The sequence below is a fragment of the Notolepis coatsorum genome (assembly GCF_963971535.1).
Source record: "Notolepis coatsorum genome assembly, chromosome: 18".
Taxonomy (NCBI): Eukaryota; Metazoa; Chordata; class Actinopteri; order Aulopiformes; family Paralepididae; genus Notolepis; species Notolepis coatsorum.
This window is the reverse complement of record NC_140182.1, coordinates 22,897,256-22,911,387: the sequence shown is the minus strand read 5'-3', so window position 1 is coordinate 22,911,387 and position 14,132 is coordinate 22,897,256. Positions and strand designations below refer to the sequence as shown.

Genomic DNA, 14,132 nt, shown 5'->3' with positions numbered 1-14,132 from the left:
CGTCTGGCGCATCTCCGCTATTACCTGGTGTAGAGGGTGACTGGAGGATAAGGGAGTTGGAGTTTAAGGAAAGGCAGCTACAGCACGAGCGTGAGGAGAGGAGAGAGGAGCGGAGAGAGGAGCGTGAGTTTAAGGAGAAACAAATGTTGTTGGAGCACGAGCGTGCACAGAAGGAGCTTGAATATAAGCATGCTGCCTTGCAGGCGGGTGCTTTGCATCCAGAGTCACGTTCCGGGTTTGATGTAGGCAGGAATATTAGGATGGTGCCACCATTTTTTGAGAAAGACGTGGAAAGATATTTTCCCCTTTTTGAACGGGTGGCAACCACATTGAAGTGGCCTGATACCGCCTGGACACTGCTGCTGCAATGTGTTTTAGTTGGTAGGGCACAAGAAGCCTACACTGCTCTGTCCCTTGAACAAAGCGCTGATTATGAGCTGGTTAAAGCTTCCATTTTGAGGGCTTATGAGTTGGTCCCTGAGGCCTATCGTCAGCGTTTTAGAGGTTATCGCAGGTCGGAGGGGCAGTCTTATGTTGAATTTGGAAGGGAGAAGGAGAACCTGTTTGACAGGTGGTGCACTTCTCAGAAGGCAGAGTCAAGAGAGCAGCTTAGGCAGTTGATTCTCCTAGAGGAATTTAAAAGATGTGTTCCTGATACCGTTTCCACACATCTAAATGAGCGTAAGGTATCGAAGATAGGCGACGCCGCTGTCTTCGCTGATGAGTTTGTGTTGACACACAAGTCCGTGTTTTTGGAGGACTACCGTGTTGAGTCCGGGGATAGGCGTCCTGTTCAGGGGGGCCGTTTCCCAAAACCTGTGTCTGCTGGTCAGTTAACTTCACCTCCTAGGCGGGGTGGTTCTGCTGGTGCATTCCCAGAAGGGATTATCTGTTTCTACTGTAAAGAACCTGGTCATATCGTTGCTGGGTGCCCGGTGCTTGAGCAGAAAAATTTCAGAACCGTGGCTCTGGTAGAAACCATATGCAGAACGCCTATGCCAACGTTAGATGGGGATGGGGGAATTATCAAACGTGTGGACAAAGAGCTTGAGGGTTCCTCAAGGTTTATGATGAATGGATTTGTTTCCCTGACTAATGCACTAGAGTCCAAACAGGCTATAACAATTTGGAGAGATACCGGTGCTTTTCAGTCCCTCATTCTGGAGGGGGTTTTGCCGTTTTCAGAAAACTCTTCTTTGCATTCCGGTGTCGTTGTTCGGGGCTTTGGGGGTGGATTTGTGGATGCACCTTTGCATGAGGTCACGCTCAATTCTCCCTTAGTATCAGGCAATGTTGTTGTGGGGGTATGTTCTCACATTCCCATAAAGGGGGTGTCCTTCATTCTAGGGAATGATTTGGCTGGTGACAAAGTGTTGGCTACTCCGGTTGTAACTCCCATTCCTGTGGTTTCTGAGGTCTCTAATGAGCTGGCACAGAAACATCCAGGAGTGTTTCCTGTGTGTGCTGTGGCACGAGAAATGTCAAAGGACAAAAGTGATGTTGTTGATACTTCGACTTGGGACATTACACTTAATGACACATTCTTTGTTGAATTAAAATGTGTACCTGTTGAGAATCTTGGAAAGCACACTGTGGATGTACCTCTGCATAATGATTCTCTTGATTGTGGCTTTGTGTTAGGCCCGGTGGTGAAACCAGAGTTGACATGCGTGCCGGAGAAGCATGTGACGGGAGATGATATGGCAGCGCAGTGTCTCAAGGTCTTCCCAGCCTGTACGGTGGCTGAGGCCACGAACGAATTGGAGGATGAGTGTGGGAAGGATGCTATGAGAGGTGCTGTTGTTTCATGTGACACCGTTCTAGTTGGAGAGGCTACTAAGCCTGACTTAGGCTGCCAGCCTTCCCACAGTAGCTCTATTGTCCCTAATGTTTCACTTGTGGGCAGGGATGGTCCCAATATGTCAGTTGATGATTCTGACATTGATCCACATGTCCACACTGATTCTCTGCCATGCACTAGGTGTGATGGTCAACCTAGTTACCTGTGTCCTGTGGAGCAGGAGCCGCCTTCGCGACCTGGTCTGTTGAGTGGCAGCCATTTTGATTTTGATCAGGACAATGTTATTTTGGGTGACGCCATTTTAGATGGTGTTCCAGACGTTATTGTGACTGTCGTACTGCCATGTTCCCGGTACACTGGGGCTGTACCTGAGGCGGTACATCCTACTCTGGATGTTCACGGTTTGCAGTATCCTGAACTGCCAGTGCCAGGTGGGATGGATATGGGTGCGGTGGTGGTATCAGTGATCTATGGTTTTTGTTGTGCTGTGTTCTGTTCTGTTGAGCGCAGTTCTCAGGTTGATTTTGGTTTGCAGTCTAATTTTGACAGATCGGTATCGGTGGTCGTGTTCGACAGGGGCCGACCCACTATCGCTGTTGTGGTAGTGGCCCTGATACCTAATGGGTCACAGTGGTTTTTTTTTTTTTTTTTTATTGGTTGTTGTGTGGTGGTTGCCTCTGGGGCAACCAGTTTGGTGGGGGAGGTGTTATGTACCAGGAGCTGATCACTTCTGTGTCACTGTGCATGCAGGTGAGGGCTGCCAATTAGCCAATTAGTGCTGATTGGTTACCTGCTGGGAGCTTTAAAGGCAGACCTAGTAACACACATGCAGTGTCTGTGCTTAGAGAAAGAGCTGTCAGGTTCTTCCAGTCCTTGTCCGTTGGGTTACCTTAGTACATTAGTTTATAGTTACATTAATAGTTCCTTGCTATAGTAGCATTTTGAGTTAGAGCACAGGGTTTTGGTGTCGGTTTTGCACATAGGTTGCGTCCCTTGAGCCAGGGTCGTAACAGTGGTACTGGGGACACCATGAGGCTGGAGGAGCGGTGACATCATCATGAGGTTGGAGGAGCGGTGACATCATCGTGTGCCTGGAGGAGCGGTGACATCATTGGGTCTCATTCCCGAAATTTTTTCAAAGATATATTCTGGAAGACTTATCTTGGAACCACTGAGACATAATCTATGACAAGTACACTCTGAGTCCTGAACGTGCTGGAGATATGTCTTAAGTGGCTGAAACGGTCGCAGAAATTATATGATCTGATATCTGCTTGGAGAATGGCATTCTGTCGTAAACTCCAAAGCGCGTTCCCGTTCAGGTCATTTGCATACAAACCACGCCCCCGACAGTCCTTATAAAGCAACTGGTGACGCAGCTGTGTGAAATGGAATGGCGGAAGTGCTTTGAGAGCCGCGTGATTACGAAACCTAGCGTCAGTCAGTGCCAGAGAGTAGAGCCATATGAAATCCGTTTTATTTTTTTCCAAATTCCATTTTATTTTTTTCCAAATTCCGTTTTTTCCGTTTTAATATTTCAGAATTCTGTATTTTGCTTTGTACGCTCATTTTACCATCAGAAATAGTGTCTAATAAGTGGGAATGAATAAATGTCCACAATTTAATAAGATATAACAGTCCATTTAATAGGGCTGTCTTAAATACTTCGAAGCTTCGTTCGATGGGCATGGGATTCGAATATGAAAATAAAATTTGATTATTAAAAAAATAAAAAAAATAAAAAGGTATATATATTTTTGCAAAATCAACTCTGCCTCTCTTTGTTAACTACAACAAGCAATGCTGTTTGTTATTTAAGATGAGGTCGGACTCGGCACTGACAGATTTGTGTTCATTGTGCTGCTTTTATGAAGCCTCAAATGACTGCTTACAATATTTCATGAAAGCAAAGTGCTTTGTTTGTCTAATATTTAAAAAGGTTTCAACTTTACAGCACTGACAAAGTTGAACAAAGTGCTGTACAAGTCCCACAACATAAAAAAAAAAAAAAGTAAAAAAAAAAAAAAAAAAAAAAAAAATTTAATTAATTTTTTTTTTATAGTTGATTCCATTTTTATTGCTCAATTCCGCGATTCCGTCCGCGATTCCGTGATCGCGGATTCCATATGGCTCTACCAGAGAGCGTCTCCGAGAAATGCGGCTAGGTTTCATAATCACGCTTGCGCCCATCAAAACTAGATTAGATTAATGTATTGGCATCATATACAGCTCGCGGTACACACCTGCCGCAGCGCGCGCGCACACACACACGCGCGCGCGCAGTACTGTATATGAATGAATGAATGACATATAATATATATAGCCTACGGGCTGGCGGGTGTAATGAATGAACGCAGTATGGCTTATTATTGCATAAGCCTATAGGCTACTGTTCATTCGTAGGCGCACACAAGACTTGTTATGGAATATTAATGCAGTCAATTTCCACCGATTAGCTTTAGTTCTTATTTATTTATCCACTGTCATTTCAGTGTTGGTGTATAGGCTATATAGTGTATTTCAATATAAGTTTAATTGATTAATGATATATTCGAAGGAATGCACTAATGTACAGTAAATGACCAAGTATGGTTTTGTCAATATTCCAATGTACAGTTTTGCTTGTACAGTGTAAGTCTACCACCCCTCCTACCCAACCTCCTCCAACAGTTTCTACGTCAAATGTACTCTCTTTTCTGGACTCTTTTTGTATCACAAACAGTACTGTATTTGCAAATCTGGTATGTCATAAATGTATAGATGTAGCAGTACTGTCTATCTGTGTCGTGTGTGTCATATATGTTATGATGAATTGAAAATGGGGGACCCTGATGTAAACAAGACGAAATTCTTTCTCTGGTCTGCATCCCCTTATGTAATTGAGCTGTACTGTACTGTACCCATTCTGCAATCTGTTAATAAAGTTTTCAATCAATCAATCAAACAAAGGTCTGTCCCATTGTATATACCAATCAATGGGATACATTGCATGTTGACCTGCATTCTTTCAAATGTATATAATTAATCATTAAAACAGATGTGTAACAAATAAGAAATGCAAATTCCACAGAAGGCATTCAATTATTTTCAATCATTTCACAATAATTGCATAATTGTGTTTGAATATCTGAGTAATTAAAGTAATTATACATTTGTCCAAAATAGCTGGTTCAGATATGGTTAATCCAGCTGCCCTGTGATCAGATGAATCCATATTATTTATTTTTCCGACATCAAATGCGTAATTTCTTATCGTACAAATATTGTCATATTTATTTTAATTATGATCAAGTAATTAATTCCAAGGAGGCCTGTAGCAAACATGAAGGAATCACTATGAGAACACAGTCTGTCAAGTTATAATACAATTTTAAATTAGTCAATCAATCATGAGATTTTATCGTGGGCTGAGAGCATATTTAAGTGTGCTCCTCAGCACTCTTAGATCTGCTCTCAAATAAGATCTCAGGAAAATTTGAGGACTCCCACTCCCAGCCCTAATATGTCTTAAATAGGCCGAAATCTGGCTAAGACTAAATATTTTGTCGTAACTTCGTTCGAGAATGAGACCCATTGTGTGGCTGGAGCTGTGACATCGTGTGGCTGGAGGAGCGGTGACGTGGCTGGAGGAGCGGTGACATCATCGTGTGGCTGGAGCGGTGACATCGTGTGGCTGGAGGAGCGGTGACACCATCGTGTGGCTGGAGGAGCGGTGACATCATCATGAGGCTGGAGCGGTGACATCATCATGAGGCTGGAGCGGTGACATCATCGTGTGGTTGGAGCGGTGACCACTGTTTAGTAGGGATGCACCGATCCGATATTGATATCGGCCCCAGTATGACTAAACTAGCTGGATCGGGTATCGGTAAAAAAAAGAAAAGATATTGAAATCTTAAAAAAAAAAAAATAATAATATAAAGAAAATTATAATAATATAATATAATAATAAATAAAATAATAAATAACAATTCAGTACATTTATATCTATGTGTTAATTTGTTGCATTTAGTTTCACTAAGTTAGGAAATTAATGTTTTAAGTCAAGCCTGTTGCCTTGCACAAAATAATGATCCCAGCATAGTGGCTATAGGTAGATAGCTAGTGGCTATAGGTAGATAGCTAGTGGCTATAGGTAGATAGCTAGTGGCTATAGGTAGTAGGTAGACACAGTGAGGCATACAGTTTATTAATTGAACAATGGGTATCGGATCGCTACTCGGTATCGGCCGATACCCAAAGCCCAGGTATCAGTATCGGGACTGAACAAGTGGGATTGGTGCATCCCTACTGTTTAGCAGTAGCTCACTGAGGTCCAAAACAGCACAGGAAACCACGGGGGAGGAAGGCAACACAAGTTCCTGGTCGCTTGTGAGTGAAGAGAGAGGAGGCTTCAGAGTGTGTGTGTGCGTATGCGTGTGTGTGCGTGTGCGTGTGTGCGTGTGTGTGTGTGCGTGTACCAAAGTTGATGATGTGCGCAGTGGTGTGCACCGTGGTGTAGCAGAGGACGGCGTAGCCAACGATCTGATGGAGCAGGATGTTCTGGTCCAGAGGCAACACCCTCACCACCCAGGTCACCCGGAGCCAGGTCAGACAGCGCCTCAGCATCAACACCTGCAGGACATGCACACACACACACACACACACACACACACACACACACACACACACACACACACACACACACACACACACACACACACACACACACACACACACACACACACACACACACACACACACACACACACACACACACACACACACACACACACACACACACACACACACACACACACACACACACACACACACACACACACACACACACACACACACACACACACACACACACACACACACACACACACACACACACACACACACACACACACACACACACACAAGCAACACACAGCTGCTTAAAGCAATTAATAACTTATAGGCTGAGCAATGAGAACCCTAAAGCACTTCGATATCAATGCAAAATTAAAATGAACAGTAGATTTATACTTTGTTTGGCCACTTGGTCACATTCCTGATGTCTGCCTCAAAACAGACTCATCACACTGACTGACCGGCCCTCTAAGAAAACACTGAGCACCGATTTTTCATGTTCCGAACCAATTATTCCCGGTGTGAACGCGCCGGCCGGTTCGAGATTACGTTCGGGAACCGGCTCCGGCACGGTGTGAAAGGCCTATGCAGGAGGCAAAATGGCAGGTGCTCAAGCAGCCTTGAGGTCTATGTATGCACCAAGCACTCTTTGAGGTCTATGTACTGTATGCACCAAGATTCAAGATTCATCACATACATACCCGGGCATACAGTGAAATGCGGTTGGCCATGCCCGCTACGATTGTATACGATAGTAATAGTAGTAATAATAATAATAATAATAAGATAACTAGAATAAACATGGTAAATAGACATGTTAATAAATTGCTTAAAGGCACTGGATCCTACGTACACTCCTATACAATGTGCAGTTTTTCTTCTATGTCCCTATGCTATACTTGCTGTTTGTTACGTATTACTTTCACATGGTGGAGGGATACTTACTGTCTGTGACTCATCACACTGAGTTTAAGTGTGCTGTCACTAATTGGTGGTCTGTGATTGACACACTGTTTCTTCCTGTTTTTGTTTTCCATGTAATTAAAATGGCCGTTCTTCTAATTGACACAGGTGTGGTGATGAGGCACCACGCCCTACAAAGCAGAGCAGAGTGCAGGCTGCAGTGTCTCCCACTTCACAAGAGATCTCAGCTCTCCAGAGTCTCATCTGCTCTCACTGCTTCCCTGTCTATTTTTGCTGTTTGTTCTCTTTCGCCTATGTGCATTCGTTTTTGTTATTGACCTTTGGAGTCTGGAACACCCAGCTCCCACTCTTTTTGTCCATTTAGATAGCTGTTCAAATAAATATAGTTATTTTTGATAAACTCTTGTCCAGTGTCCTGTGTCCACCACTTTACATTCAAGGCCTACACGAGCCATATTTTAGGCTTGAATGTAACACTGTTACTAACTATGCTATGCAACAATCACAACAAGTTATTTTCTTAAAGTGTCCTTTTTCCTTCCTTTAAAGTGTCCTTTTCCTTGTTTAAAGTGACCTGTGGTGCGTTTGTGTGTGTGAGTGCAGAATGTTGTGTTGTGTGTGTTCATGTGTACTTGTGTGTGGAGAGATCAGTGTTCATTGTTATGATGGTCTGAGGGAAGAAGCTGAGCCTTAGTCTCTCTGTTCTTGCTGTGTGTATACGGAGGCGCTTGCCTGACCGCAGCAGCTTGAACAGGCTGTTGTTGGGGTGGTGAGGGTCCTTCATTATTCTCCAGGCTCTGGATTTGCACCTCCTATTGTATAAGTCCTGTAGGGGTGGTAGTGCAATACCCGTAGTCCATTCTGCTGAGCGCACCACTCTCTGTAGGGCCTTCCTGTCCTGGGCCGTGCTGTTTCCAAACCAGGCAGTGATGTTCCCAGTCAAAATGCTCTCTACAGCCCCGGAATAGAAGGAGTGGAGTATCTTCCCTGATACTCTGAACTTCCTTAATTGTCTCAGCTGGTAGAGGCGCTGTTTCGCCTTTTTTACCACAGTGTCTATGTGAGTTGACCATGTCAGGTCCTCTCTTAGAGGTCTATTTAAGCACCAAGCACTATGTACTGTATGCACCAAGCACTCTTTGAGGTCTACAGTATGTATGCACCAAGCACTCTTTGAGGCACTAGCGGACTGGCCAACGGGAGCAGCGGGAGTATTCCCGGTGGCCTGGTAGACTGGCATGGCCTGGCTGCCCTGGCAGACTGGCAAATGCTTTTTTTATTTTTAAATTTGTTTGTTTGTGCCCGCAGTCAGGCCACTGAACTCCGAAGCAGGCCAGGTCGGTATATATGTTTCTATTTGCGCATATATAAGTTCAGGCAGGAATGAGTTAACTTGTTATTCACAACCAAGCGCGATGCAGTGCGCCTGCGCAGGCCTCGCCAGTCGCCAATCTCAAACAAGCCTATTTGTGAGGTTTTTGTCCATTGCTCACTTACTCGCTCTGTTCCTTTAAGCCTACTCGCTCTGTTTCCATTAGTTTTCTGTTAATCATTGCATTCCCCTATTCACACGCTTCTTCCCATGGACGTCGTTGATTGGTGCTCCCCCAACCACACGCTTGTCAATCACATCCCTCAGCTGTCACTGCTTGTCAATTAAGCTTTCCCTGATTATTTATACCCCGTTTCCCCATTCAAGTTTTGTTGGATCGTTTTGATATTTCAGTTGCATTCGCCGTTCCTGCCTTGCCTGCTGTTTTTTCCCTGTGCTTTGCCTCCAGGATATTCAAGAAGCATTCCTCTTGGACACCCTTTTCCCGTGGCGACGCGCTCGCTCCGTTCTGTTCCAACGCTCTTTACGCACAGCGCCTGGGTGAGTTTTTATGACTGTCTTTGATCCTATTCCGTTTTTCGTGTGTTTATATAACACTGAAGATTTCCTGCTTTTTATCAGACAGTCACTCACCCAGCGTTTAGCCCTTTTTGGATTGTTTCATTGGGATAATATTTTGGCCTAACATCTCCCACTGTGTGTTTACACACCGAAGATATTATCACTTGGATTTGTATTTTGGGACTTCGCTCACAGTGTTTATTTTGCACCGAAGATTTCTATCACGTGGGATTGTGTTTGGAACGTTACTCACAGTGTGTATATACACCGAAGATTCAGTCACTTGGATAACTCTGTTTTTGGGTACAAGTCACCTCTCCTGTCACCTGCTCTGTTCCAACTGCACTCTGAGCTAACTCGCTCCCTCTCTCCCTCTCGGTCCCGCAACCACCTCGGAGATTCTGCCGAGAGAAGTCTGCAGAGCGGCTCTGACGTCATCGTCTGCTTCCCCAGACTACCATCCCGGGAGAAGCTGCAGAGCAGCAACATTCATCCTTGCTTGTATTCCAGTCTTTGTTTGAACTCTACCAAGTCTATGCTGTTTATTTAGTGTAAATAAACAAGCCCTTGTTTTTGGCAACTCTGAATCCTACTCTCTTGTGTCGTTGCGTTTGGGGTCGGTGTCAAACCATAACACTATTAATTTAAATCATGATGAGATCAACTGCCGAAACCCGGGAGATATGAACGTTTTGGATATCTCTAGAATGGGTGAAGACGAACGTCGGACTAAAATTGAAAGAATGAGACGAAAGCGGGGCGCAATCAGAGGTGTTATTATTACGCAAGTTTTGAATCAGATGGACATCGAAATTGACGTGGAAACTCTGTCCGGAATGTTGATCACTTGATCACTTTATTGGATTTACTGCTGGGAGTTAAAGAAGACAGTTTGTTGGAACCTGACCGTGAAATAGAACAGCTATAAGTCTGATGGATGATTTGGATGCTGATATTGAAGCCGCGAGATGTAAGGAGCGCGTCATTATGTTGAACTGACGGCAGCAGCGGGAGGGTGAGTGATGCAATAGCGCCAGTGAAGTAGAGAAATGTAATGAAACGTGCACCGGTAAACTTCTATAAAGGACACTTTCGTATTATAACCCGACATTTGGACAATCCATTATTTGGAAAGTAGTTATTCTACACTTTGGTGTAGTGTATACAACTTGTATTCTCCGTTTTGTGACAGCATTGCTGTCCATGGTGCTGAAGCCAGGTCTCATTTATACTGATATATTGCAAATGTTATTGCTGTCATCTTGGGTCTCCCTTGGAAAAGAGATCTTGTATCTCAACGGGACTTGCTGGTTAAATAAAGGTTAAATAAAAGAAGAGATACAAAACGCAGTTTTTTCCACAGGGGGGGATGGGCCTGGCCTGGCCTGGCTTGGCCCAGCTGCTTTGATGTATATGCATGCAGTGCACCGAGCCCTCTTTGAGAACCTGCCTGCTCAGCCCTCACCATAACGAAGGTGCAGTTGAAGTTGAGACACTGTCCGCAGCCCTTGGCCACCATGTACCAGCCTCCTCCCTGGCTGTGCTGGACGCTGGCCTCGGTGAACAGCAGCAGGCTGAGGAGGGCGTAGGCGCACAGGAAGAGCAGCTTACGACTGTTGTTCTGCCAGTAGGTCGGGGTCAGGTAGCGTGGGGCCTGTCTCTTCTTCTGCTCCAGATCAGGAGGCTTCAGCCAGTTGGAAGCGCTGAGAGGGAGAGGGAGAGAGAGAGAGAGAGATACATAGAAAGAGAGAAAGAGAGAGATGAGAGAGAGAGATGAGAGCGACACACACACACAGAGAGACAGCGATAGAGACAGAGAGAGAGAGACCCACACAGAGAGAGAGAGAGAGATGAGAGAGCGACTCACACACACAGAGAGACAGCGATAGAGACAGAGAGAGAGAGACCCACACAGAGAGAGAGAGACCCACACAGAGAGAGAGAAAGATGAGAGAGCGACACACACACACAGAGAGACAGCGATAGAGACAGAGAGAGAGAGACCCACACAGAGAGAGAGAGAGAGAGAGAGATGAGAGAGCGACACACACACACACAGAGAGACAGCAATAGAGACAGAGAGACCCACACAGAGAGAGAGAGAGAGATGAGAGAGCGACACACACACACACACACACACACACACACACACACACACACACACACACACACACACACACACACACACACACACACACACACACACACACACACACACACACACACACACAGATAGAGACAGACAGAGAGAGACACACACAGAGAGAGAGAGACACACACACACAGAGACAGAGAGAGAGACACACAGAGAGAGAGAGACACACAGAGAGAGAGACACACAGAGAGAGACAGAGAGAGAGAGAGAGAGACAGAGAGAGAGAGAGACAGACAATTTTACACACACCTCCAATCAAGTGACCCCCACTCCTACCACTACAAAGCCCTTCAGAGCCAAGAGATGAACCCAGATAAGAGTCCCCTCTGCCAGCTAGTCAGAAATCTCTGCCCACAAATACTTCAGGACAGATACCAAAAAATCTGGCCCAACCAAATAATCTCAAAACAAAAAGAAAACTATATAGAATATTGGAACAAATCAACCAAATCTCAAAGTAAATTAGAATTCTATTTGACCCTAAACAGAAAGTACATGGTGGCAGAATACCTGACTACTGTGAGTGAGATAAAATTAAGAAAAACATTGACACGGTACAGACTGTGTGGACACAGTCTAGCCATAGAAACAGGCCATTACAGGCAAAACTGGCTGCCCAGAGAGGCCAGGCTGTGTTCACTTTGCCATCAGGGGGACATTGAGACAGAACTTCACTTCCTGCTATACTGTGAGAAATACAAGGACCTAAGAGAAGTCTTCTTTGATAAAATAAACAAAATTGATGCACAGTTTATCCATCTCCCTGATCACCAAAAGCTACTATACATGTGTGGGGAGAAAAGTCAGTGTACAGCATTAGCTGCAAAATATGTAGACGGTTGTCACAAAATAAGAGAACAAGCCCTGTAAAATGTATATGAATGGCCACACTTGAAAAATGACTACCCGATCGAGTGACTATTTTGTAAATTAATATGTTTCTTGTTGATTGTCCTTACTGTTATTACTAATGTTATGATATTTTATTGCTTAATATATATGTTATTGTTTGTATGTTGAACTTGCTTTGGCAATAAGTATGTTAATATTTCATGCCAATAAAGCCTATTTGAATTTGAATTTGAATTTGACAGACAGACAGAGAGACAGAAAGAGACAGAGAGAGACACAAAGAGAGAGACAAACACACACACACACACAGAGAGAGACAGAGAGAGAGTGAGAGAGAGAGAGACAGAGAGACACACAGAGAGACAGAGAGAGAGACAGAGAGACACACAGAGAGAGACAGAGAGAGAGAGAGATAGAGAGACAGAGAGACAGAGAGACACACAGAGAGAGACACAAAGAGAGAGACAAACACAAACACACACAGAGAGAGACAGAGAGAGAGAGAGAGAGAGAGAGAGATAGAGAGAGCGATAGAGAGAGAGAGAGAGAGAGAGAGAGAGAGAGAGAGAGAGAGAGAGAGAGAGAGAGAGAGAGAGAGAGAGAGAGAGAGAGAGAGAGAGAGAGAGACAGACAGACAGACAGACAGACAGACAGACAGACAGACAGACAGACAGACAGACAGACAGACAGACAGACAGACAGACAGACAGACAGACAGACAGACAGACAGACAGACAGACAGACAGACAGAGACCATTAGGGAAGGACAAATACACAAAAAAGATCACAAACAAAGATCACAAACAGATCACAAACAGATGATGTTATTTATCAGTAAACAGACCTGATGGTAAGGTTCTCCATGACTTCAGGGAAGTCCTCCAGCTCAGCCTTGAGCTCCTCGAAGGTGATGGAGCCGCTGTTGTCCTTGTCAGCCGACTCGAACAGCGCCAGCGTCAGGTCGTCCAGCTTCTCCTCCGGCAGGGAGATGGCACTCTCACGCAGGCAGGACTTGAGCACAGTGCGCAGCTCGTCTGGATCTATGGAGCCGCTGCCTGCAGGTCACAAACTTCTGTTGTCAAAGACGTACTGAGTAGTTTCAGCCTCTAGAGGTCACTAGAACACCCCCAAAACAATGGACGTCCTTATTTTACATTATGAAGATAGATAGATAGATAGATAGATAGATAGATAGATAGATAGATAGATAGATAGATAGATAGATAGATAGATAGATAGATAGATAGATAGATAGATAGATAGATAGATAGATAGATAGATAGATAGATAGATAGATAGATAGATAGATAGATAGATAGATAGATAGATAGATAGATAGATAGATAGATAGATAGATAGATAGATAGATAGATAGATAGATAGATAGATAGATAGATAGATAGATAGATAGATAGATAGATAGATAGATAGATAGATAGATAGATAGATAGATAGATAGATAGATAGATAGATAGATAGATAGATAGATAGATAGATAGATAGATAGATAGATAGATAGATAGATAGATAGATAGATAGATAGATAGATAGATAGATAGATAGATAGATAGATAGATAGATAGATAGATAGATAGATAGATAGATAGATAGATAGATAGATAGATAGATAGATAGATAGATAGATAGATAGATAGATAGATAGATAGATAGATAGATAGATAGATAGATAGATAGATAGATAGATAGATAGATAGATAGATAGATAGATAGATAGATAGATAGATAGATAGATAGATAGATAGATAGATAGATAGATAGATAGATAGATAGATAGATAGATAGATAGATAGATAGATAGATAGATAGATAGATAGATAGATAGATAGATAGATAGATAGATAGATAGATAGATAGATAGATAGATAGAT

At 43.8% G+C, this 14,132-nt stretch overlaps 1 protein-coding gene across 1 annotated transcript in view; it reads right to left on the bottom strand.

The window, feature by feature from the left end:
• Positions 1–14,132, bottom strand: part of nox5 (NADPH oxidase, EF-hand calcium binding domain 5) — a gene marked incomplete at both ends in the record, with an annotated part of 64,989 nt that overhangs the window by 41,061 nt on the left and 9,796 nt on the right. The window contains 3 exons of the mRNA XM_084334301.1: positions 6,262–6,415; positions 10,702–10,939; positions 13,088–13,298. Of these exons, the coding sequence (XP_084190427.1) occupies positions 6,262–6,415; positions 10,702–10,939; positions 13,088–13,298 (603 nt within the window). The remainder of the gene's footprint in view (positions 1–6,261; positions 6,416–10,701; positions 10,940–13,087; positions 13,299–14,132) is intronic.